This window comes from Lagenorhynchus albirostris, chromosome 17 (genome assembly GCF_949774975.1).
Source record: "Lagenorhynchus albirostris chromosome 17, mLagAlb1.1, whole genome shotgun sequence".
Classification (NCBI taxonomy): domain Eukaryota; kingdom Metazoa; phylum Chordata; class Mammalia; order Artiodactyla; family Delphinidae; genus Lagenorhynchus; species Lagenorhynchus albirostris.
In genome coordinates this window covers 11,880,382-11,907,056 of record NC_083111.1, presented here as the reverse complement: position 1 = coordinate 11,907,056, position 26,675 = coordinate 11,880,382, and the positions used below count along the sequence as shown (strand labels likewise).

Below are 26,675 nucleotides of genomic sequence, written 5' to 3'. Positions count from 1 at the left end.
CTCCCTACCCACTGCCCATCTGCCTGATCTAGGGGCAGGGTGGAGGCCTGCCACAGAGAGCATCCAGTAAGAACTGAAATATGTGACTGGACTTGGTCCTAACAGAGGTGACTTTAGTACCCCAAATGTCTTGGAATTCCTGTTGCCTCTGGCTCAAGAGGACTCCAGGCTCCTTCATTCCCGGACAGCCATCTGCAGCCAGCCTTGGCATCCTTTGGCAAGTGGCTGTGATGTGAGTCACGGGGGCAGTCTCCAGACAGGCTGACCGTGAGGTGGGCACAGAGGGATGGTCACTGAGCCCCCTGGGGTTTGTGGTGGGGACTGAGGGCAGCATCCCAGGGAGGAGGGTGAACCCTGAGAGCACAGGTCAGGCCAGGCCAGACCTCAACAGAAGTGGCTCCGGTGCTGACTGCTGGGCAGGGCCCGTAATATCAAAACCAGACATTGCCTTAGGATGGAAAGAACATGCTGGGTTCTTTCTCACAATCCTTTTCATTTAGGTAAAGGAGCAATGAGGTACAGATGCATAATTCTTTCCCTTTGTGAAAGCCTTCTCTCATTCAATGAAGGAGCCCCAGGCATACTCTTGTGCTGATTTATTAATGTCACAAACAAAGCAGACTTTATTTTTATTTGAACTGGCCAATGAAAATGTTCTATACAAGGCAAACACTTCATCATGAAAGTTTTAAATTAAAAATAAATAAGTTCCAGTCTACATAGATCTCCAGCTGCCACATACAAATAGAGGACATCAGTTATAAAGTAAATAAGTTAAAATAAATAGTCATAGGATACTCCGATAGGTCCAGTGTAAATTACCTGTTTTCTCCCTACCTTTGTTCCGGGCCCCTTCACCCATACACTGTAAGACGATTACACAGTCCATTGGGACCTTCATTGAAAGAGCACTTGATGCCCAAATCTCCAAGTCATGTTCTGATGGGAGGACTGGGTGTTCGGAGTCTAAAACAATGGTTGAAGAGCAGAGGTCAGCAAGGTGAAAGCCCGGAAGCCCAGGCCCCTTATCCCCCATGCCTTCTTACATTTCACCTGGAGATGTGGAAGCAGGTAATTTAGAGATCAAAAAGCAACATGTGGTCACGGAGCAGCAGCATGTGAATAACAGTTGAGTCTGAGACCAGTGATGTGGCCCAGGTCTTCCTTGTAACCAAAAAAATGGCAATTTCCAACCTGGTCTTAGACTAAAATTCACCATGGAGTCACTGGTTTTGTTAAGTGGGTTGGATTAATTTAAGCTTCTGAATTAGAAAACAAGCCTTCTGGGGGCAGAGTTGAGGCCACAGATGACAAATATGTGAGGCACATCCCACTAATCTGCTCCACAGGCAGGCATTACCAATTGATCGCTGCACTCCTTTATCTCAGATCCTAGCTCCATACAGCACTCTAGGCAGCCTGTGCCAATCAATTATGCTTAGCATTTGATACGAAAATTATTTACTAGCCTTGGTTCTTCTCTATGTTCTGAATATTCTTGTATGAAGGAGTAGATATAACACAGGCATTGGAGCCTGACACCCATATGGGTTAGGTGCCTTCAGAATAATCATTTAACTACTTTAAAGCCGTGTCTATTAAATGGGGAAGGCCACCTAACTCAGAGTTGACAGAAAGATCGGGATAATGTATGTAAAGTGCTCACTAACCCACCTGGCACATAGTAAGCATTTAATAAATGGTAACTATCATTATGTTATCATTTTAAGGCTACTGATGTTGATATAGAATTGATGATGACATTTCCATTAAAAGAAGGAAAGCATAATATGATATATTATGAAACCATATGAATGGTTTACATCATTTATATCATGTACTGGTTCTAACTTTGTCAAATCGTTTCCTTCAAATGTTGCCCCCAGAGACATATTCCTACCCCTCAAAACCATCCTCAAATCAGTTACTAGAGTAGGCAAAGCAAGGAGTCTGGTGCAGAAGCTGAGGACCTGGTATCTAGTTCCACTACCTGGTATCTAGTCGCATAACCTCTTAAGGCCCTTAGCTTCCCCATCTGTAGACTGGGAATAATTGTGCTTTCTTTAACAGGAATTTTGTGAATGTAAGAGGTAATGGATGGGAGAGCATTTTCAAAAGTTAAAATAATTATACCCAAGCAAGGTATTATTAATTCCACTAGACTGTGTCACTTCAGAAAATGTTAGCATTCAAAGATTTAAATCATGTTTTCCTATAGAAAAATCACATGTAAAAGAATACAGAGTTCATGCAATCATGCCAAGTGTCATCAGAACTGATCTTGACGATACACTCAAATGAATATTAGAACTACTAAGTAAATATATATAGCGCTTTGTCACTAAAAATCGTACCTCATCAAGATGAAATAAATATGGTGGCAGGAACAGTGAGAACCATTGTGCTTCCAAGTGCCTGAAACATCAAATTCTTACATTTATACTGGAAATTAGAACGACTCACAAGGAAGACTGAGGAATTGCCTGCTTGCTTCCTTGGAGGTCTTTAAAATGGGTTGGGAAAGTTTGATTTTGGTGCCATTTTGCTTAAATATAGGGATATAAACTTGATGACCTCCCGAAGTCACTTTCAGACCAATGGCTTTATCGATTCTAAGAAGGAACAGTTTTCTTTTGCCTTCGAGGGAGGTTCCTTTCCCGTTTCCTGAGCCGGGGCGATTAGTTAGTACTGGAGGGTGATGTGCGTGGACCAGCTAGTAGCAGAGGTGAATGTCGCTCAGTTCCCATCTGGAAGTTTCCTCCCCTTGTGCAGTGAACTCGGGCCAGCACAGGGCACCTGGGGAGGGTCACCTTTAGTCAGCCTCAAAGGCGCTGTTGGTAGCTCCCACGTATTCAGACTTCTTCTTGTGCCTGGTCCACATTTTCCGGAGGATGCTGGGGACGCCGCAGGAAGCACTTCCTGTCAGCGGTAGGGAGGCTTCTGCTCCCTGAGGGAGGGTAGGATACTCTTCAGTCATCTTCTTGAGGTGCCTGGATCTACAGAAAATGCACAGGTGGGTGAGGAGGGCGGTCACTGCGCTGAGCCTGTCCTTCTTTAATTGCTGCCCTCGATAAGAGGAGCCAGAGCCCTCGCTCCTCCTCTGCTCATACATCCTGTGACCACGGTGGAGGGTCGCTGTTGGGGCCCACGCAGGAATGACACCCCATCCCCCTGCCCCAGGGAGGTCCTTGCATGGGGAGAGGGAAGCAGGTGGCCCTGAGCACACTGGCTCATGGATCCCAAGTTCTGCTCTTGTTCCAAACTCTACCCTTCCTCACCCCAACCCGCCATCCCTCCACCTCTACACAAACGATCTTGCTGGAAAGGGCAGATGTCACAAAGCGTCAGCTATTGAAAGCCCATGAGCCCTGGGGCTGAATCCTGCTCCCCACTTACTGTGTGACCTCAGGCAAGTGATTTGACCTCAGCCAGCCTCAGCTTCCTCATGTGCGAAATGGGGATAATTTCATCTAACTCAAGGGGCTTTTGTGAGGAGGAAAATAAGGTCACAAAGCATCTGGCACATGGTCCACATCAATAAATGTTCATTTTTCTCACTTGCTCTCCTTCAGTGAAAGAATGGCCTTCGTTTTCTTTTCAATAGCCAGGGTCCAGGAACAAATGGAAATGAGAACGTCTAAGCTTAGAGAGAAACGGGCCATTTAGAAGAACCCTTTGCGATGCAGCTGCGCGGATGGAAAGGGCGCCTCTCTTGAGGCACACGGTTCGCGTTTGCTGGTTACTGCAGCAGGCAGTAACAGCCATTGCTGCTCACAACAATTTGCTACTATAAACTTAATACAATCGAAAAGATACTTTTCTCTAACTAGGTCCCAATACGTTGAGTGGCTTGGCTTTTATCATTCATTCTAGATGGCTTTCTTTCACCTAAAAGGGCTTCACACTGGTCTGTTCCTCCTCTAACTCCCTCAGCTTTCAAGGTGTGCATACCTTGGGTTGATATTGTAGTGCATGGTCCCTCATATGTGAGCATCTATCACTTTGCCAAGCACGTGTCTTTCCGATTCCCAGACTGTAAGCTTCTTGAAAAATGATGCAACCGTTGGTGCTAAGCTCTTCACACATTATCTCATCCTATTCTCACAGTAATCTCTCAAGAGGTTATGATCGTCCCCATGTTTTGGGTTTTGTTTTGTTTTTAAAGAAACGAGGACACGGAGGTCTGAACAACTTGCCTGAAGTCATAGCAAGTCAGCAGCGGTGCCAGGCACGCAGGCAGATCTGAGTCAAGAACCCACACCCTTCATCATCCCCGAAGCCACTTTTCTGCTCTCTCCAGTCTGGAAGATGATGAAGGGGGCGTAAATGTACACGCTGAGTTGAGTTTAAGACTCTTATTGCCATCTTCTTTGTGCCATGTTGAAGGCAGTGAGGGCCTTCCTGGGGGGCTTATCACTCCTGCCACTCTAGCTGCTGGTTCTGGGTCAGAGTTAATAGTAACGTGCTGGTTATAAGTTTGGTTTGAAACATTTGTATCTTGTGTACTTTCTACCTGGGCAGGGGCCCTTAATCTAATTCGTGAGGCGTTTCTGACACCAGCATGCCTTCAGGAGGCTCTGCATATGGCCTGTGATTACATTTGTCTAATTAACCAAAACCCCTCCCTCTTTAGACTTCTCCTAGTCTAAAGAGTGGGGTTAATGAAGTGGAAACCATCAAAAACACTTCGGCTTAATCCTAGGGGAAAAGTTGATGTGGCCACAGAAACCCGGGATTAGTGCCCTCATTAAAAGGTAATTTACAGCTGGCAGGGATTCTGTTTTAGCTTCTTGAGGGTCTGACAGACGGCCACCTGTTACTCTTTGGCCCAGGAGCAGGACAGGAGCGGGTGGGGAGCCCCGAGGCAGCCAGGCTGGAGGCACAGCACTTACCCTCTGGTCAGAACAGCTCCGTTCTCCGAGCCCAGAGCTGCCGCCTCCAGGACGGCGGGAGCTTTCACCGAGATCCGGGCCACCGGAGGCATCTAGGTTGTGAGAAGGGAGTGTGAGGATGGTGCCATGTCCCCAGCTCCAACAGTGGCTGGAGCCATTGGAAAGGGCATCAGCTAAACTGAACTACCATCAACCCAGGGCAATGGTCCTCATACTGCCGCGGGCACCAGGTGCCCCCGGGAGGGCTTGTTAATGCAATGCTGGGCCCACCCCAGCTTCTGATTCAGTAGGTCTCGTGTAGGCCCGAGAATCTGCATTTCTAACAAGTTCCCAAGTGCTCTAGTCCCAGGATCCCACTTTGAGAACCACCTACGTAGAGAAACTTGAAAGCAAGCAACTCAGTCTTGCGAGGCCTCTGTCCCCCCTTGCACCCCTATGGTCTGTGTCCACTTTGTTGTCAAATCCTGCAGGTTCTGCAAGATCAGTGTCACCCTCTCCCTTTTCTCTACTGCAGCCTCAGGACCAGTCGCTTGGGACAGGACCTCCTTTTTTCCCACAAGACCTGCCACACACCCTGGGCCCCTCCTGGATTCACTCACCCAGCTTTTCCTTCATTCTCTGGATCAAGCCTCATCTCTGCCTACCCTTCAAAGACCACTTCCTCCAGGAAGCCTCCCCTCAGGCTGGTGCCCCAGCTGATTTCTCTCTGTCTCCTGCATCCCCACAGCACTGAGTCCTTATGTGATATGTTTTGGCATCCCACCAATTCTCTCTTTACGGTTGTCTACTTGTTCCTTATGCCGGTGCAGTCTCCCCAGGAATGGCATGCGAACGACAGGGTCTGGGGCTTACCCTTTGGCGGCCCTCCTGAGCTCTCCTTAAAGGAGGTGGTGAGTGCTCAAGAAACATGCACCGAATTGAAAAATCGCTGGTAGCTCAAGCAGGGCTAGGTCCCGAGTTTGGAGTTTGTTCAGTCAGTGGACCTCCGCTTTGCACCTCCACCCCATGCCCCAGGGAAGGCTTAAGATCACCACATTCCTAAAATTGCTGGAAAATTCCAGGTTGAGGACACCAGGAGTCACTGCCCCTTCTCTCCCGCACGGGCCAAAGGTTGTGGGGGAGTCACCGTGCCACCTTGTGGCCTCTCGGGAGCTGTCCCTCCCCATGGTGCCAGCAGCCCAGAAACATGCTTCTTCCCGGGCCGTCCGCCATCCTGTTTGCCCCGGCGCATGTCAGCGTCAAAGTCAGATTTAGCTGTTCGAGCTCTGAATTGCTCTCTGCCCTGGGATGGGGGCTCCAATGAGCTGCAGGACCCCAGCCCTACCGTCTCAGACCCAGAGGAAAGGGTCAGTCATGCTGCCGCTCTGTCCTCTGCACTACTGTCGCCCCCTCCTTTGTGACCACCTCCCCATCACCACCCTGTCCCATCCCACCTCGCTCTGGCCTCCCAGCTGCAGCTTCCTCTCTGCCAAGAACACTGAGTCCAGCCCGGGGGCTGGGGGCAAGTAATCCAAGGCAGTGAGCTGCCCTCTCCCCTTAGCCTCGGGCTGAGCTGAGGGCAGCAGTTCGAGCTGTCGCAGCCTGACCACCTTCACTCTGTGGTAACGGCCCAGCCATCCTCAGTTTCCCCTGCGTCCCAGGTTGGGACAGGGGGCCCCTGACTGTCCCATCCCTGCCCTTTGTGTGGTTTTCCTAGTACAGGGATGACCTAAATGAAATAATTGGCTTCGATTTCCTGCCCAGACCAGGAGCAAAGCGCTCGCGTCTCTGTCCAGTTTGTTCCATAAGGACGAGCGGGTGACTCAGACAATCTCTCCAGTCTGTTCTAGTTCCATGAATCTCGAGAGCTGATGCCCGCAGAGCCCAGGATGCCCGAGCTGACCTCACCTCCAGCCACCACCCCACCCCTTCTGTGCTAACCCAGGGGACACCCACATTCATTCCCAGAGGATGATGAAGGAGATGTATTTTTTCAGGGTGACGCTGAGCTAGACCCAGACATGCACTACCGGATCCCCCTTCAGGGAAGGACAAGCTGCCTTGCCCTCCCCCTTGGGGAGGGCGGGGAGCAGGTGGCCCTCAGCTCCTTCCGGTGTCCTTGGCTACAGAGGGCCACCTCGCCCAAGGTCATGCCGTCCTGGGCAGCCTGCATGCCATGAAAGAGCGGGAAGAAAATATAAAGGATCGGTCAGCTGGGTCCAACTCGGGCAGCCCAGATGGACAGTCCTTGCCCCAGAGCTCCCAGTGGGAGGTGGCTCAGCAGTTCCTCTGAGGTGATGGTGTTTTGTGTTTTCACAGTGCTCGAGACCCTTGCATCTCTTTACCCCCGTAGCTGCCCCTGGGAATTGGTCAGACACCTCCACCTGGCAGGGGCCTGCCACAGACACTGCTTCTTTCCCCCCTGTTTGAGATGTCCGCTAGGTAATACCTTCTGTCCACCTAAGAGCTGAATTTCTGGCAAGAAAGAGAGAGGCGGCCAGTGGCGTGCCACCAGCTGGTAGGCTTTAGGAGCAAAGAACCCTCAGCTACACTTTTCTAATAATCCTCAGGCCTGGAACAAAGGACACTTTGTCTTCATGGCACAGACAGGACAAGAAGGTTAAAGCACAGCAGATACACTAACCAGGTTGATTTTACTTACCAAAGCTTTGCTATATGCTCGATTCCCGCACAGATTTGCTGATTTGGGTTCAGAAATCCCCACTGCAAAGTTGAACGGAGGGGACGTTACTCAGTGGTACTCTGGGTTCCAGCTCCCCCGGGTTCTGCATCAGTTATCCCTTAGCTAATCAATCACAAGCCAGGAATATTCTAACGGCCTTTGTACTGAGCAGCAAAATCACGCACTAGGGTTGGGCAATGGGATAACTGTCCAGTGGGTCACCTGCACCCCTGGCGCTCTTGGGGAGGTTAGAACTAAGGTCTAATAAGATCACGTGTGTGGAGGTGTTCGGTACGGGGTCTGCCTGCAGTAGCGGACTCAGAGAATGTGCCCTCAGCTCCTCCTTTCTTCCTAAAGCGCCAGATCACAAGAGGTTATCAGGAGTTAAGTCGTTATAGCTGGGATCAGTCCTTTAACCTGCCGCTCCTGGACACACCTCTGTGAAAATGAGCTCAAAGTCCTGTCTGCTGTGGGAAGTAAGCCTCATAATGTGGGAGGATTGGAGGTTATCGGAGTCCTGAGGCACTGGCATGAGATGTATGTGAGAACCTTCTTTCTATGCCTTTATTTGAGGCTCGACCCGCTGCTGGGAATCCAGATGTTGAGCTGAGGTAGCTGGTGATGGGCGGGGGTGGGGTGGAGTGGGGCTCCACTGAAGGCCGGCCTTCAGTCGAGTCCCTCCTGGGGCAGATGTTCCTGGAGGAGCCCCATGCTTTCAGACTACAGCGTAGAGAAATAACAGCCCCCCACCCCGAGGAAAACATCTCAAGGCCAATAAAATGAAGTTACAGGCTACCAAGATCAGACCACAGTGTGCCGTGCTCTGGCGTCAGTGACGACAGTAGCTTATATTTTTGAGCATTTACTGTGTCAGTTGCTGTGCTGAGTGTAAGACTCATAAACATTGTCTCATTTAATCCTCACTACAACCCTCACAGGTAGACGTCATAAGAGATGAGGAAACAGAGGCTTTAGAGATGCACGGCAATTACGATGAAGCTGGGTGAGGAAGATCTAGGGAATGGCAAGCTGACCTCTTTGGTGGTCTTGCAAGGCTGGGAAAACTTGACCGAGGGACCCCCTAACCCATTCTGGGAGGAGTTTGCTAGGTGGGGAGACCCAGGGAGGGCAATCCGCAGAGAGAACGTATCAGGGAAGGTCCGGAATATAATGAGTGGTCACAATTACACCACAGCTCAGGGCTGTTCTGTGCATGGATTGGCAGGGATAGGAGTGTCAAGGAGGTGGCCCTGGAGAGGTGAGCAGAGGACTGGGTCCTGGAGAACCTTGGGCGTGGTCTGGAGGGCATCTGGGGGTGGAGAGGACACAGTGTATAAAGCAGAGGGATGCTGCTTTAGGCTACCCTCTGGTAGCCTGTGGAGCAAGAAGGACTGGTAGCTGATGACCAGGCTTGGCGGCTACACACAAGGGATGAAGGGAGTCTGACCCAGTAGCCTGAGGTTGGTACCAAGGAGAGATGAGACATACGGAGGAACTGACACTGGCAGTGGTTAGTGTGTGGAGCGGGGGTGGGGAGGACAAGGGGGTATTGGGATAAACATCCCAGCGGCTTGCTGGAAAGATGGATAGTGGCACCAGCTGAGAAAGCAAGAGAGGTTTGAAGGTGGAAGACGAATTCCATTTGAACAAGTTGATTTTGAGATGTCCCAAGGACATCCTAGTGGAGACATTCCACCGGCCCAGGAGGTGGGTGTCCCCTTTTCCGGGCCCTTGAGGTTCACCTGCTCAAGGGTTCAGAGTCCCCACTGTTTCCAAGGTTCCTCAGAGCATATTTCTCCCACGTGAGAAGGCTACAGCACCCAGGAGCCTTCTCCTTTAGCTCAGAAAAGAAACACGTCTCCAGATTTGAGATCCCTGGAGACACATATCCTTCTGACTAGAGGATGGAAAACTCGTGCCCAAGGCCGGTGCCCAGCCTTTCCTGTGCGTCTGGCTTTGACTCAGAAACCCTCCCTCCCTCTCATCCCCTCTGGAATCTGTCAGATTGTGGGAGCTGAAGGAACTGAATCGATGCCCAGCTCAATCTTTTTCTTTCTTTTTTTTAAAAACCTGACTAGCACATTCCCTGCATGAGCTGACTGTCATATGTCGGGCAGAGTCTCTCCATTTCATAACTTGCTGTTCTCCCCTTCAGTCCAAGCTTCCACAAGCTACTTAGGGAGGAAAGTAGCCCCTAAAACCAGACAGCTGGAAAGACATTATTTTCTGGGGGAAAGACGCAATTAGCTGGCAAATCAGGAGACATGAGATTTAATCTCAGTTCTGCTGCTGATGAGCAGTGCACTTTGGGTAAGTCAGTTTCCATGGTTTCGGTTTCCTCTTCTGTAGATCAGCAGGGGGTGCTTGCAGAGATCAGTGGGCCTCCACCTTCAGGGAGGTGGAAAGTCACCCTGGGAGCGGGCTTGTTAAAACAGATTGCTGGGCCCTACCCCAGAATTTGATTAAATAGGTCTTGGGTGGGACCCCAAATTTGCATTTCCAGCAAGTTCCCAGGTGGTTCTGCTGCTCCAGGGATGCCACCTGGAGAACCACCCATTAGATCTTCCCTAAATCCTTGCTAATCAGTATGTTGTCCTTGGACCAACATCATCAGCATCATCTGGAAGATTATTAGAAACAAAATCTGGGGCCCTACTTGGTCCTACTGAATTAGACTCTGCATAAAAACGAGATTCCCAGGTGATTCTTCTGCACATTAAAATTTGAGAAACATGGCTCTAAATTCATTTTGTGATTTTGTAGAGAAGATATTCTTTTTCTTTCTACGCACAGGCAACCACCACCCACCCACCCACTTATATATAGACAGAGGGAAAAAAATGATCTTCTCAATTTGCAAGGCACATTGTGGTTTCCCTAAGGCTTTCACTCTCCATAAAAATGTATATATGTAATCCCTTAACTAGAGAATATAGCTTGACTTATGGGTTCTTACACGTAGGATCTTAAAAACAGGATCAGGGTGTTAGTGACCAAAGAAACCTTAGAGATCCAATCTAACATCTATGAGGGAGGAAAGAGAGGAGATGGATGGATAAAGAGAGACACTCAATGGAGTCTACTTTCAGTTCTTCTAACATACAAAACTGTTGACACCCAACAGTTTGAAAGGGATGTCCAAGACTTTTTGTGTATTTCTGGAGTTAAAAATAGGAATAACTTGAGGCTGTGGGCATAACAGAAATAACCTAAACCAGGAATTAAAGGCTAAATACGATCACAGACTTAAGCAGGCTAGACACAGATTCCTGTTTAACTGCTTGGGGTGGGAGCCATTTTTCAAAATAGTGTGGAAGGTAAGACTCTAATGCTTCCAGCTTTCAAAACAAATTTGTCTCAATTCTTTTTATAAATTGTTGAAATAGTTTAAGGCGTTCAAATTTAAAATGGTGGGATTTTAAGATGGCAGCTGATGAAGAGCCTGTATAATCGCGCGCACACACACACACACACACACCCTGTAAAATAACGTAAGCTTCCTTCGCTTCATGAGTCATGTGTACACTGGTTTCCTCTCCCCCCAGCGTCTAATGATGTTTACCTCCTCCTGAATTCCGCAGGACTGCCTGTGGAGCTAGGCGGTAGATGAGAGCATCTTTGCTCATCACTCAGACCCAGCAGCGAGTGTTTTAAGGTAGAAGGAGTTTTGTGGTGCTGCAGTGGGGGCGGAGGGGGGGGGCGCCCGAGCAGGTGCATTCAGAGCAGGACCGGCATGCACTGGGGAAGGCGGCGGCCCCACGTGCAGGTGCTCCGCCCACCGGGTGTGATGGAGGACGCCAGGGAGGATCACGACGTGGCTAGAGCCCACACAAGCCAGTTCGCGGACACCGCGGCAGCTGCTCTAAGTGGACCACTGCCCCCCAGGGAGGTTCCGGGGACCTGGGCCGTGACGCACGTACCGGGCCTGGCGGGGGTCTTGGCGGGGTGGGCGCCCTGCGGCCGTGCGTTCTGGAAGCAGCTCGACCTGCGGGCCTCGCCGTCGCGGTGGTCGCTGCGGTGCTGCAGCAGCTCCAGGGGCCGGGACGTGTAGAGGTCAGACTCGATCACCACCTGCGGGGGGGAGGAAGGACCGTCAGCTTGTTCCTCCCCTAGAATCTCAGCCACCACAGCTGAGGCCAGGACTGCAGCTTTGCGGACAGACCTCGTGCTGACACGGAGCCTTCCTGACTCCAGCCATTGCTGGGAGCGGCGAGGAAACCTGGGGAGACTGGCCTGAAACGGCGAAGTGTTGTGTTTAACTTCAGCATGTCCAGTGGCACCATGGTGCAGGAAAATGAGGTTTCTGGGGACTCCTCACCAGCTGTCCCTTCACAGAGTCAGAAGCCTGGGCCCTCAGGCCCCAGACTGGGGCCAGTTAACTGCCCAGGGCTGGACATAGTTTGACAATAGAACAGGCTATTTGAAATGAGGACAAGCCCTGGAAATCGGGCCCTTAGAGTCTTTGCAGCTCAGTGGGTGCCCTTGTTCACGTAGAGGACAGCTTTCTGGATGCTCCAGCGGAGGGAAGACCTAGGCAGAGGGCTCGGGGCCCAGCTGATTCCCAGGTTGTAAAAAGGAAGAACCTGCTGGCCAGAGAAAGCAGGCACGGCTCCCGGATGCTCACGTTTCCTCTACTTTGTAGAGTGCCTGTCAGCTGGAGCTGAGAGATGAGTTTCCACGACCTGTGGCTCGGTAAGTGGAAATTGTGGCAAGCCAGAACGGAGCGCTACACGCTAAGGTGTTTTCAATAATGATCCCCTGCTGAACAGTGGTTTTGGGAAAGTACATGAAGAGGAATACCCCTTTTGTCAGGGCCCACTGAAATGGGCCTTTAAAATTATAACAAAAATACTTAGATCATTGAAATAATTTAAATGTACAAATTTGAGACAAATAGTACCATATTTTATCTTAATATCGGGGGTGACAAAGGGAATCTTAGCAATTTGGGGCGCATATCGTGCATGTTTGAATGCATAGCCATGACACTGGGGTCGCGCATTCTGAATGTCTTCACTCCTTTGAAGCAGGTTAGAACTGCAGCTTCTCTGAGGTTTGTATTTACTCATTCTCTTGCTCACTCGTTCCTTCCTTCTACAGACATCCTGCGAGGGCACCTCTGTGCCAGGTCCTGGTACTCAGTCTGTGAGTGAGGTGGACCCATTTCAGCCTTTACAGTGGAGCCTTTGATGATTTCCCCTCCATTGTCCAATGTCACAATTGTGGAGGAAGCTGAAGCAAATAAGACTGAATTTTTAAGTATTATAATAGGGTTATATTTCAGTTCAGTGGAGAAAAATTGGACCTTTAATAAATATTGTTGGAATAAATGTCAGGCCACTGGGGGAAATGGATCCATGTCCACACTTCTCATACAAAAATGAATACCAGACAGACCAAAGATGCATGTTAAAAAACAAACAAACAAACAAACAACAGCAGACACTAGAATAGAATATGGCTCAATATAACATTTGTTACATATAATAGGGAATTATTGCTATGTACATAAAACTCTTACAAATCAATAAAGAGGAAAAAAATAGAAAAATGGGGCCAAAACCCAGCTAATTGACAATAGACACGCAAATGGCCGGTTAACATGAAAGATGCTGAACAACAGTAATTAAATGCAAATGAAAACAAAGTTGTTTTTTCTCCTATCAGATTGTCAATGAGGAAGAAGATAAATTTCCATTTGGGGTCATGCGAACCTGAGTTCAAACCCCAGTTTTGGTACTTCGAGGCTATGTGGAAAGGGGTCACCCTCTTGACCACCCTTGCTGTACTGGGGCGGAGTCACTGCTGGTCATTCGCAGAGATTTCAGGAACACAGCAGGTTCTCTTTCCCTGTGCCACCTGTTTACCTACAGCATCAGGAAGCGGTCACGTCCGTCCCCAGCAGAGGAAGGGGAGCTGTCACTCTTCGCTTCAGTTTATCACAAATAGTCCTTTGCTTAAAAAAGTAATATATCCCACATTTGGTCTTATCTGGCTTAGGAAATTAACTCTTCTCAGGCCCGTTTTAGGACCCAGACTCATTCATTCTTTGCCTTTGGAGAAAGATGATGATAATTAAGGATCATTTAGGATTAGTGCCCTTTCTCTTCTGGGCACTGCAGCATGTGGGATTTTTTCCGCAATAATTAAAAATATTTTTCCTCCAGCTTTACTGAGATATAAATTTCCACATATGATTGTATACGTTTAAGGAGTACAATGTGTTGATTTGATATGTTTGTAAATTGCAAAATGATTAGAAGGTGGTGTTTCTGTTGGTTTTCTAGCAAGCCTTCAGTGCAGGCTTGGGGCAGCACCCGTCTGCCCTACGCCAGCTCACTGGGGGCTGTAAGGTGCAGTAGTGGGTGGTCTGGACTCACCACCCTGCACAGACAGTCCCCTCAGCTTTTCCATTTCCTTCCCTCCTCTTAGCACTGCACTCTGCCTTGGTGTCACCCAGAATACTGGAATTTCCTAGGTTAATGGCATTTTGGACACGTGTACCGTTTGGTCTCAGGGTTCCCCCTGGAATGTGGACCTCCAGGTCCAAAGGGAGAGACCTGAGCCTCATTACTGACATTCAAGCCTTTGGCTGTCTACCTCTCATCACAGCTATTTCGAATTTTGTTTTCATTTTTTCAGCATTCCTCTAATGAGTAAGGACTGGTGTGTTTTCCGACCCATTTTGTAGAAGGAGGAAGTAAGGCAGGATGTGAAAGCCTGAGGAGTCCAGTGGGGAGGCCCAGCATTTCCTCCCCTGAAAAGAAAGCAAATATTTCCTTTTAGGAACAAGAAACTTCAGCCAGCCCTTCTCTGCACTGTGGGTGGGAGAAGGGAATGGGGAGGGAGACAGTGGAGAGGCATTAGCCGCTCCGCCCCCTGTTGGATGTAGGTTTCCTGGGGTGGGAGTGAGGCTGGTTACTTCCCAGGTCCTGACTGAGGGCCCAGTGCCTCAGCAGGGTATCTTCTCGGCCCTGAAGGATGCCAGAGGAGAGGGCTCAGCTCGGAAGATTTCCCTTTCTTAGCTGGCCTCGTGCTTGCTTCTCATGCCCCACAATTGCGGAGGCTCTGAGAGGGCTCAGGGCAGTGCATCAGGCCCACGCCAGGGAACGCACAGCTTGATGCATGGCTGTGGCCTCCCGAAAGCCTCCCGACAGCCTGGTTTTTTTCTGGTCTGTAGGATACGGTCCGGGCTGGATACTGCAGCTGGTCTTAGAACAAACTGGTCTGAGCACAGGCTCTTTAGCGCCCTGAGTACAAGGGTGAGATTGGGGAATGGGGAAGGGGTGAAGGGGAGACGTGTTTAATGTTGGATTTCCCTTTCCAAGTTCAACGAATTGCCTGCTGAAAGTAGGGGCTGTACTTGTGTAACAGATTCACTGTGATAAATTGATGCTTCCCTGCTGGGTTCAGATCAGAGACCTAGGGGGCTGGTAGGGAGTTAGAAAGACGGGGGAGACCTAGGTGATGAAGGATCATCATGATTTTGGTTGACGGCATCCAGAGTAAAGTTCTAGCCCAACTCCCTAATTTTACACACAGGGAAACTGAGGCCAGAGGAAGCCGGGTGTCTTCAAGGTCACAGAGCTGTAAGGGGCGGAGCCTGAACAAGGATCATGGTTTCATACCTTCTAAGGAAGTGCTCTTTGTCAGACCCATGGAAGTGCTGCCATCCAGGTAAGAACTTTCAAGTGCAAACTGATTGCTCAGTGCATTTTGAAAAATCAGATCACCAGATGGAAACATCAGATCACCGCTCCTCCACAAGGCTGAAATCTGGGAAGAATGTGACATTTGCACTCCTGTTCCTTCATCTTTCCTGATGATGGCGCTGCTGCTTATTTTGAAGGGGCCGTGGAAGCCCTAACTAACCCACGCTTTGGTGTAAACTTATTCCTTTAAGCTGCTCTTACGATGTCTGCGGCATCAGGATGATCAGGACGTCAGTAAAATTGCTTAAGAATCAGAGGGGATGGGGAGAAAAAGACTAGTGAAGCCGCCTAGAGAAGGAACACTGGGTGGCTATAGAAGAAGAACATGTAACTTACGAGGGGTCCAGAGAGAGAGGAAAGTGCCGCGCTAAGGACGATTCGGAGAGGAAAGAGATACTTGTAAAGGAAGGAACCTGACATCCGTATGGTAGCCCGAGGGGTGAGAATAGAGACAAATAAGAATTTCGGGACAAAGTCCTAAATATTGGTACATTAGAGCAGCTGCAAAATATGAACGATTTTCTCGGGAACTCAAAGGGGAGCCAAGAGCCAGTTGGATGAAAAAAAGAAAAGATCAGAGATAGCTCTTTCTTCTTTGGGACTCAGTTCCCCCGTCTTAGGTAGACTAAGACCTTTCCTGTCTTTTCTAATTTGAATGTTCTGTGCAGCTGGGTCTGAGTTTTATGAGCAAAGGATGAGTCATGCCGTTAGGGGAAATTAGAAATTCAGAGGAGAGCTCAAAGGCCAGAGAGCATTATTAAGCTTTCTTACCTGGAGGAAGAATGCGTATTTGAAGACAAGACCCTACCTTCTATTTTTTCTTTTTTTTTCCATCAAAAGCAATTTTTATTTGTATTCATATACTTGAGTCATTTTTATTCCCCTTGGAGTAAAAATGTTTTAGGGAGGGAAAGTCATAAGCCATTCCCAGGAAAGCTGGGAGCTTGGTTCTGCAGAGCCTGGCTGAAGTCAGTGGATACTCCAGGAGGCGGTACCCCATGTTTTGGGGGCTTTGTGAAGCTCATGCCCCTGTGGCTTCACTTCCACCATAGAGAGTTGTCTCCTTTGTTTGGGTTCTAAATCCCTTGAGAAATTTCTTCCCTAGCACCTTATTTATCTCCTAGAGAGTATGATTTAGTTTCCATTTTTAAGCTTTTGTAATCACAGTTCTGTCCTTATAAAGCCAGGAGGTATTGGTATAAGTGGTGATTCAGACAGAAACACTGTTTAAGGTTAGAAATTCAAGGCAAGAACTTGGTTGAAAACTAAATATTGCTAATTCCCAAAGGATCTTCCCAGAGTCATGAATGACTTGTGGCTCCTTCAGATCCAGAGTACAGATCTTCCTTGACTTACAGTGGGGTTACATCCTGATAAATACCCCTAAAATATCATAAGTTGAAAATGCATTTTATACAGCTAACCTACCAAACATCATAGCTTAGCTGAGCCTACCTTAAACGTGCTCAGAACACTTACATCAACCTGTGGTTGGGCAAAATCTTCTCACACAAAGCCTATTTTATAATAAAGTGTTGAATATCTCATGTAATTGACTGAATACTGTACTGAAAGTGAGAAACAGAATGCTTGTCTGGGTCCAGGATGGTTCTAAGTGTATCCTTGTTTACCCTCGTGATCATGTGGCTGGTGGGAGGCTGTGGCTTGCTGTGCTGCCCAGCATTACAAGAGAGTATGTTGTACCCCATAGCACTAGCCTGGGGAAAGATCAAAATTCAAAATTCCAAGTATGGTCTCTGAATGCATTTCGCTTTGGCATCATCGTAAAGACAAAAATCATGAAAGTCAGGCTGTAATAAGTCAGGGACCAACTGTAATGCCAAACTCAAGTCTGTGCTCAAACTCTAAATTACCTACAAACAACCCCTCCCCTTTCCATTTTTGGTGACACCCACTGTTCCTTGAAAGTCAGCAGTATTTTCCTTCTAGACTGTGTGCTGAAGTTTTTAGGGATCATGAGAAATACAAGAATTTCTTGCACTACAGCAAAGAACCCATTAAAAGCCCTTTCTTTCTTAGTATATAAATAGTCTCAAAGTCATTTTAAAAAAAGGATAAACCACTGACAGAAAAATGAGCAAAAGACATGTCTTTTAACCCATAGGGAGAAAATATCAAAATCTATGAAAAGATGAAGAATGATATTAATTACTAAAGAAATGCAAATTAAAACAATGAGATGTTTTCACCTATCAGATTGTCGAAGATTAACAACATTTGATACCATATAGTGTTGGCTCAGGTGTTCTGGTAAAGGTAGTTTAAAACAGTTGCTAAGAATTTGGCAATAGCTATAAAATTTTTTCAATGCTCGTATCCTTTGAGCATTTTCTTTCTTTTTTAAAATTGACATATAACATTGTGTACGTTTAAGTATAAGGTGTTGATTTGATGACCCAGCATTTTCATATCTATGAATTTATCCTCAAAAACATTTGCATAAGAACATAAAAAATACGTACAAGAATATTTCTTGTGGCATTGTTTAACTGGAGAAAATGGGGAAACCCCATTTATTGATGATTTGGTTAAATAATTAATCTAGAAAACATCAGATTTGGTTTGGGTAAAAAATTATAGTACATTCATTCATACAGTGGCATACTATGCAGCCTCTAAAAAGAATGGGGAAGATCTGTATGTATTAATTGGCATGTAAAGATGCTCAAAATTTATATAGTGAAAAAAGCAAATTGCAAAACAGCATGTTATTGGGCAATAAAGCGTGATAATTATACATTGTTATATGAGAAATTTTCATTAAAAAAAACTCCAGTGCTTATTGAATGTTCAGTATGTATCAGGCTCTGGACTAAGCAGTTTACATGTATTAAATCATTTGCTCCTTCCAGTGGTTATTGGGATGTGCTCTCTCACTCTCCCCATTTTTTTTTTTTTTTTTTTTTTTTTTTTTGCAGTACGCGGGCCTCTCACTGTCGCGGCCTCTCCCGTTGGGGAGCACAGGCTCCGGACGCGCAGGCTCAGCGGCCATGGCTCACGGGCCCAGCCACTCCGCGGCATGTGGGATCTTCCCGGACTGGGGCACGAACCCGCGTCCCCTGCATCGGCAGGGGGACTCTCAACCACTGTGCCACCAGGGAAGCCCTCACTCTCCCCATTTTAATGCTAAGCAAGTCAAGTCCTGGAATGGTTAGGCAACGTGCCCAAGGTCATATAGCTAGAAATGGATAGAACTGGGATTTAAAAGTGGGAAATGGAAGAAACCAGGCAGTTTGACTCTAGTCTGCATACCTAACCACTATGTTCTATAGCTTCTCAGGATTTTCTGCTATCATAGTTTACATCTTTTTAGTATTTGAAATTTTGTAATGGGCCCATCCTGGTTTGGGAATTTAAAAAGTAATAAATGTATATAAAACAACACAGACTAAAACCAATCTCATTCCCAGGACACTTAAAAAATTTTTTTTTAAATGGCGAATAGGATTTTAAAAATTGAGATACTTAGAAAATCAAAATAGTGTTCTACAAAAACAATGGTGATAGAAACTCCAGTATAACCAGGAGGGAACAATTAGCAATTAAAATAAAACTTTTAAAGTGCAAAGATGTATTGACAGCTTATGTATAAAGAAATCTGTAAGTAAAATGAGAAATTCACAGGCTCTAAAGACATGTAAACTAATTTTAAGGTAATGCATGTGCTTATTAAAGAAGCAAAAAATAATACAAAGAAATGAAAGCCAGTGCTGGTGAGGCTGGAGGGAATGGAAAAGCATTGTTGGAAGCCTAGCAGTTGTCCAGAATTCCGGGTAGTATGTGACGAAACTAGAAGCAGAAGCCATCTTTTACAAATCACTGTTTTGGGCTTCCCTGGTGGCGCAGTGGTTGAGAGTCCGCCTGCTGATGCAGGGGACACGGGTTCCTGCCCCGGTCCGGGAAGATCCCATATGCCGCGGAGCGGCTGGGCCCGTGAGCCATGGCCGCTGAGCCTGCGCTTCTGGAGCCTGTGCTCCACAACGGGAGAGGCCACAACAGTGAGAGGACCGTGTGCCACAAAAAAAAAAAAAAAAAAAAAAAAAAAAAATCACTGTTCTATTCTCCACTCTAGCACAGGTGTAGGAATGCAAATGATGGATGGATGGATGGATGAAACTGTTCTTATCCTTTTACTTGTTAATTCCACTTTGAGGCCTATGCACCATAGGATTAATCCAAAAAACAGTATTTTGTACAAATTCATTGCACTGCTATTTATAATAGTGAAAAAGTGGAACATTGCAAATGCCAACAATAGAACACCCAAGTCAGGGATGCTCTACCTACACTGTGGATTCTGTTTAAGGAAAAAAATGTGTATATAAAATGAAAATTATTCTCTGTGGGGAAAATGACAGAAGGGGGTCCAATTCAGGACTGTTTGTTGTCTGGTTGACATTTGTCAGTTGTTTTGGTTAAGTGGAGGATGGAGAATGCAACAGCAACATGGGCTACGGAAAACTTTTCCAGGCCGTGGAGAGTGTGGATGTAGGGGGGAGGTGGGGAGTGAAGAAGCTAGACACTGGTTTTTTAATGAAAGTCAACAAAAGGGATCAAAACTGAAGTTTTCTTACATTCTTGGTTAAGAGATGTTGAGAGCTCTTGACTCTTCTTCTGGCTGGACTGGGCACTGCAAAGAGCGAGAAAGGAATGGTTTTAGAGAACACCTGTGAGACTGATGTAGCTGCAGTAGCAATACGGAGAGGGTTTGCACCTGGAGTGGGACAGGGCCCAGAGGAGGGGGGTTGGGAAGAAGAGGTGGGTGCAATTGCAATTTTATTTTTTTATTTTATTTTTTTAATAGATCTTTATTGGAGTATAATTGCTTCACAATACTGTGTTAGTTGTGTTAGTTGATGTTGCACAACAAAGCAAATGAGCCACATGCATACGCAGGTCCCCATATCCCCTCCCTTTTGAGCCTCCCTCACACCCTCCCTATCCCACCCCCCTAGGTGGTCGCAAAGCACTGAGCTGATCTCCCTGTGCTATGCGGCTGCTTCCCACTACCTATCTATTTTACATTTGGTAGTGTATATATGTCCATGCCACTCTCACTTCGCCCCAGCTTCCTCTCCCACCCATGTCCTCAAGTCCATTTTCTATGTCTACCTCTTTATTCCTGCCCTGCAACTAGGTTCATCAGTACCTTTTTTTTTTAGATTCCATATATATGTGTTAGCATATGGTATTTGTTTTTCTCTTTCTGACTGACTTTACTCTGTATGACAGACTCTAGGTCCATCCACCTCACTACAAATAACTCAATTTTGTTTCTTTTTATGCTGAGTAATAGTCCATTGTATATATGTGCCACATCTTCTTTATCCATTCATCTGTCGATGGACACTTAGGTTGATTCCATGTCCTGGCTATTGTAAATAGTGCTGCAATGAACATTGTGGTACATGACTCTTTTTGAATTATGGTTTTCTCAGGGTATATGCCCAGTAGTGGGATTGCTGGGTCATATGGTAGTTCTATTTTTAGTTTTTTAAGGAACCTCCATACTGGAGGTTTCCATAGTGGCTGTATCAATTTACATTCCCACCAACAGTGCAGGAGGGTTCCCTTTTCTCCACACCCTCTCCAGCATTTATTGTTTGTAGATTTTCTGATGATGCCCATTCTGTCTGGCATGAGGTGATACCTCATTGTAGTTTTGATTTACATTTCTCTAATAATTAGTGATGTTGAGCATCTTTTCATGTGCCTCTTGGCCATCTGTATATCTTCCTTGGTGAAAGTCTATTTAAGTCTTCTGCCCATTTTTTAACTGGTTTGTTTTTCTTTTTGGATATTGAGCTCCATGAGCTGTTTGTATATTTTGGAGATTAATCCTTTGTTGTTTCATTTGCAAATATTTTCTCCCATTCTGAGGGTTGTCTTTTTGTCTTGTTTATGGTTTCCTTTGCTGTGCAAAAGCTTTTAAGTTTGATTAAGTCCCATTTGTTTATTTTTGTTTTTGTTTCCATTACTCTAGGAGGTGGGCAATTGCAATTTTAGATGTTACTTGGTCCAGTGAACCAAAGCTCATAGCAGCACTATTCATAATAGCTGAAAGGCGGAAACAACCCAAATGTCCATTAACAAATTAATGGACAAACTAAATGTAGTATAGACATACAATGGAATATCATTCAGCCTTAAAAAAGAATGACATTCTGAAACATGCTCTGACATGGATGAACCTTGAAAACATTAAGCTAAGTGAAATAAGCCCGATACAAAGGGACAAATATAGTATGAGTCTGCTTATATGAGATACCTCAACTAGTCAAATTCATAGAGACACAAAGTAGAACAGAGGTTACCAGGGGCTGGAAGAAGGAGGGAATGGGGAGTTGTTATTTAATGGGTACAGAGTGTCAGTTTGGGAAGATGAAGAAATTCAGGAAATGTATAGTGGTGATGGTTGCACAACCATATGAATGTACTTAATGCCACAGAACTGAACACTTAAATAGTTAAATGGTAAATTTTATTTACCACAGTAAATAAAAATAAAAAAAACTTGAAGACTCAATTAGCCATAAAAAAGTTACTTGGTTGGGAAAAAGGTGTGCATTTTGTTGAAAGTGGAGACACCCGGACATCTCTTTTGCACATTGATGCTAAAGTGATTTACTTGGAAATGAAATCCCACCCTGCCACTGCCCTGCCTAGAACGGAAACAACTTCTTGTCACATCTCAGATTAGTGCTCAGGTGAGAGCCGTGTGATTTTCTGCAGAGCGCCTGCTGCCATGAAGCCAGGCGAGCAGAGGGCTGGTTAAGAGCCAGGGCTCCAGACTCCTTTCACTTGGGTGTAAATCCCAACTTGACCACTTGCCAGTTGTGTGACTTGGGCGAATGACTCATCCTTGCTAAGCTTCACTTTCCTCTCTGGTAAAACTCGCACCTACCTCAGAGGGCTGCGGTGAGAATTAAATGGTCTAATCGTTATCAAGCCCTTGGCCCGGCGCCTGGCAAAGAGTGAGTTCCCAGGAATTAGTGGTGGTTATTATTGATACAATTCTCCTCTTTCTCTGCAAGGTGAGGGCAGGTGGAAGGAAGAGGTGATAACTTCTAGAGACTGTAGCCTCCGTCAGGAGTTATGTTTCTGGAGTTTTCTCCATTTCCTCCTGCTGTTCCCCGGCTCCCCTTGCCAACCCCGCCGCATTGTTGTTTATCCCCAAGAGAATTATTTTGAATGCTGTTCGCCCTAGAATTAAACCCACTGGTGAGCTTCAGGAAATGACTTCTGGTATAACTTCTTGGTAAAACCACAGATTTTATCTTTTATATTTACTGTGAATTGTGCCTATGAAATCTTTCCCTTAAAGGGCTCTCCTTCTCTCTAGGAAGTAAAAATACACACTTGTCCTCAGTTACAGACTTGATCTATGTCTTGTTTCTTAAAATACTTAAGAAACACCATAACACTTGCTGTTGCCATATTTTTGTGAGCTTTAAGATGGCTCAGCTAAAAAAAGTACGTAGATTTAGGTTGAACCCATTCTATATGTATGTGTGTATGTTGGAAAACAGGGATATAATACAACGACGATAAATGTAATAATGGCTCACATTGAGCTTTACTAGGTGACGACTTATTTCCTTCTCGCATTCACTCCTCACAGCAACTCTTTGGGGCCGGGTGTCTTCATTGACTCTATTTCTTAGGTAGATACTGAGGGTTAGGGTCACACAGTTGGTGGTGGAACAAGGCCTGCGCTCTTAAACACTAGGTTGCTGAACTTGTGCACAGGAGCGTGTGGGAAAGGGCATACCTGGGAGGACTCTAACCCTTGTTAGAGAAAATCAAACCAGCCTATATTTCTGCAGGCAGGGAACATGGGGATGGAATGAAGAGTTACCAGTCTCTCTCATAAGCAGTGACTTAGGAAGACCTGGCCCCGTCTTCGCCCACTGAGAGCCTTATGCCTGATGCTCTGGAGGAGGCGAGATGAGGCACAACAAGGCGTAGGAAGAGGCGGACTTCTTCCACTTACAGTCTAAGATAAAACTGCGGATATTCCTTTTCTAGAGAACAGCTTCCTGAGCAGTGACATGTCCATGAATACTGATGACTGATTTAATACCAGGAGGTGGCCATGAATAAAAATGGCAGAAAAGAAATACAGGATTGAATATTTATCTTTGACTAAACATATTCATTGCTCAGAATATGGAATAAAAATAGAAATCACTTTGTAAGTGATGTATTTAATGGTGCTTACTGCCATGCCAGGTACTGTTCTAGATGCTTTATGTATTTTGTCTATATCTCATTTTTCCCCCCATAATAACCTTGGGAGGTAAGTTCTAGTTCTTCCTTTTTTATAAGAGTGGAAACTCAGGCCCAGAGAGGTTAAGTGCCTGTCCAAGGTCACACAGCGTATAAGTGGTGGTGGGTCTCTTGACTACTCTGCTAAGCAAATGGATTCAAAGGCCCTGTTTTGAATGATTTTCTTCAGGTGAAGTATGACGTTGCTCCTGAATCGTATAATAAGTTTTAATTGAATAGGACCATTCAGCTTTGATGTTTTTCTCCCTTAAATGTTTTTAAATGTAAAAAAATTATAGAACATAGACATTTTAAGATTTTCATGTTTGCTTTCAATTTGTTTTCTTCTCATACAAGAGAAATGACAAATGAGAGGACAAGTTTTGGTCCCTTTTCTACTCTTCCCCAATTCTACTTTCCTCCCTCTCCAGGGCTGCTATTATCACTAACTTTATCTGTGTCTCTCCAGCCTATGTTTTTTATGCTTTTCTCTAGATATGTATCCATAAACAATATATAGTACTGTACAAATTTAATAATTTCTAGCCTGCTTTTTTTTTCTCTCAACATGATGCTCTTGGGAGCTGTGTCCACACACATAGATCCAGTTCTTTTCCCTGTTGACTACTGTGGAGTATTCCAGAGTCTGATGACACCACATTTTACCCCTTCCCCTCTTCAAGGACATTCAAGTTGTTTTCAGTTTTGCCCTTGGAGACCCAGTGGCCCTGTAAGCATCCACGTATAAGAGCATTTACAGGAGTGGAACTGTTGGGTCAGAGGGTCGGCTTTGACTTTTCAGGTACATTCCCGAGTCTCCAGAGGGTGTCCCAACTTCAGCACGTGGGCAGACTCCCAGCTTTTTCTTCTCTCCCTCTGACTGGCAATAGATGTCTAAAGCTTAATTTATGTTCTGCTGGCTTTCTCTTTGTGGCCAGGCTGAGTCTCTCCCTTCCCCCCAGGAGTGGCCATGTCGATGGCTGACATGGGAAGAAGAAAGGGGCTGTCTGAACAGGGGGTCACAGCACCAGCAGACATCCGGCCCTCTTCATTCAGTCTGACAATGAGACCAGGGGCTAAGCCGGGGTCCCAGGCTCTCCCAGCAATACAGGGGCTGCAGGGAGAGCTCAGGGGCGGCAGGAGAGAGGGCCCAGCTCTGCAGGGGGCAAGGGAACTATCCAGGGACACAGAGCCCTTCCCGGGCCTTGACACCGTTCACCTCAGAGCAGCAGGGCTTTTACAAAGTCACACTCTTTGGCGGTGCCAGTGCCAGGTTAAGTTTGGGAGCGTGGCCCTGGGGTCTGTGCAGAGGCCAGCCTGGGTCAGGGCATTCTTGGACCGCTTCATTGGACTTTAGGCCACTGCCAGAAATATGATCCCTCCTCATATTTCCCGGCACAGTTAGAAATCATACTTTTGAGCCAGCTGCTTCTCATTTCAGAACCCACTTGCTCACTGGAGAAGAGGAAAGAATCTGTCTGCCCTGGGAATTTTGTTTTCATGTCTGTTTCCTAAAACAGTGGCTTGCTGTCACTTTCGTTTGGCATACTGGGTTGCCAGTATCGAATTAAGTAAAACGAGGCGTAGTTAGCTGCCCTCATTTCCCCTTTGATGGACTGTTTCTCAGTGATTGATGTTCATCCATATGCCTCCTTTTCAGAAACAACCACAAACACGGTCAAAACAGAGAGACCATCCGACCTCAGAAACCTGGGGGTAAAAACCGTAATAAGGCAGCACATGACTGTCTTTACTCTCCTGCTTAGCCTGCCACGTTAAGGAAACAGTCGAGGGCAATTTTACTCACCCTTGGAAGGAATCACGGTGGTGAAAACTTCTATATTTTCATCACTGCAGCTGTAAATCTGATGCATCGTTTCAGCCTTCTCTCCCCAAAAGTGCCTGGGAACCGGAGGCCTCTCTGAACCCCTAGTCGCGAGGTTTCCTAATCCAGTCTGGCTCGGGGATCATTGTGCCGGTCCACAAAAGACAGGCTGGTGCTGTGATCTCATCTCATTCCAGAGTCTTCACTGCAACATTTTCTAATCCCATCTGTCTTTTTTTTTTTTTTTTATGAATCCTATTATTGCGAACCTTTGATGGAGCCTGGAGGTTTCAGTCCCCTCGCGGCCAGGATGTATTTAACATTTTTATTTTGCCGTGTCTGCCGCAGTGAATTTGGAAGTCTTTTGTGAAGTGGTGATGAAGTGAAATCGCCTACTCGGGTAGCGCCAAGTGTGGCTGGAGGATTTTACCGAAAAGGAAACGTGAATTTTGGTACCAGCAACTCCCCTTTTCATTTCAGAGATGAAGAGGCTTTTTTTTTTTCCCCCTCCCTCCAGAACTGGCTATTCAGTAATCTGTCATGTGTTAATTTGGCTTCCTTGAAAGTTTCTATTTTAAACAAAAGGACTGTTCTTCCAGAGCGTTCTCGCCTCATGCCAGTACATGACAAGGCTGACATTTCTAGAGAGCTGTGTGTTTAGCATCTCCTTGTACAAGCCTGCAGGTGCTTGCAGGAATGGGGGTAACAAGCAGTGCCTGACGCTTGAGGTGCCCAGCTACAGGGAGATTGTATTTTTATTATCCTAAATGTCCTAATATATTGTATACTATCCTAAATATCTTACTGTCCTATATATAGCCTATATTTTATCCTATATATTCTGTATACATACACAAAAATAAGGTATGGTTGAAGCATAGGTGTATTATGTCAAACCCATGGCCTTTCATTACACCATTACAGATTTATTTCTTCATGTTGATAATGATGTAATATTTTAAAAATTTATTTTATTGAGGTATAGTTGATTTACTATGTGTTAATTTCTGCTGTACAGAAGTGATTCAGTTATACATATATATGTTCTTTTTCATATTCTTTTCCGTATGATTTATCACAGGATATTGAATATAGTTTCCTGTGCTTTACAGTAGGACCTTGTTGTTTATCCATTCTATATGTAATAGTTTGCATCTGCTAATCCCAAATTCCCAATCCATTCCGTCCCCACTTTCTCTCCCCCTTGGCAACCACAAGTCTGTTTTCTATGTCTGCAGGTCTGTTTCTGTTTTGTAGATAAGTTCATTTGTGTCTTATTTTAGATTCCGCGTATA

At 46.1% G+C, this 26,675-nt stretch overlaps 1 protein-coding gene across 2 annotated transcripts; it reads right to left on the bottom strand.

Moving 5' to 3' along the window:
• Positions 1 to 597: 597 nt before the first annotated feature.
• VXN (vexin) lies at positions 598 to 25,643 on the bottom strand. 2 transcript variants are annotated; one of them, XR_009536391.1, is made up of 7 exons: positions 25,363 to 25,643; positions 19,862 to 19,917; positions 11,475 to 11,625; positions 7,534 to 7,595; positions 4,893 to 4,984; positions 2,355 to 2,996; positions 598 to 966 (listed from the first exon to the last, which is right to left on the bottom strand). XR_009536391.1 is itself a non-coding variant. In XM_060127807.1 (7 exons), the coding sequence occupies exons 1-6, from the start codon at positions 25,427 to 25,429 to the stop codon at positions 2,813 to 2,815; spliced, it is 612 nt and encodes a 203-aa protein (XP_059983790.1). In that variant the 5' UTR covers positions 25,430 to 25,643; the 3' UTR covers positions 598 to 966; positions 2,811 to 2,812. The 2 variants fall into 2 exon arrangements, 1 of the variants encoding a protein (XP_059983790.1); XM_060127807.1 differs by having other exon boundaries at positions 2,811 to 2,996.
• Between the last annotated feature and the right edge of the window lie 1,032 nt (positions 25,644 to 26,675).

Bases quoted from the DNA above. Each gene is read 5' to 3' on its own strand.
- VXN (XM_060127807.1), bottom strand. From the start codon at position 25,429: ATGCATCAGATTTACAGCTGCAGTGATGAAAATATAGAAGTTTTCACC. The intron at 19,918-25,362 runs GTGAGTAAAATT...CGCTCTTTGCAG, and splicing joins CACCGTGATTCCTTCCAAGG to TGCCCAGTCCAGCCAGAAGA. The intron at 4,985-7,533 runs GTAAGTAAAATC...CTCACAACCTAG, and splicing joins GAGCATATAGCAAAGCTTTG to ATGCCTCCGGTGGCCCGGAT.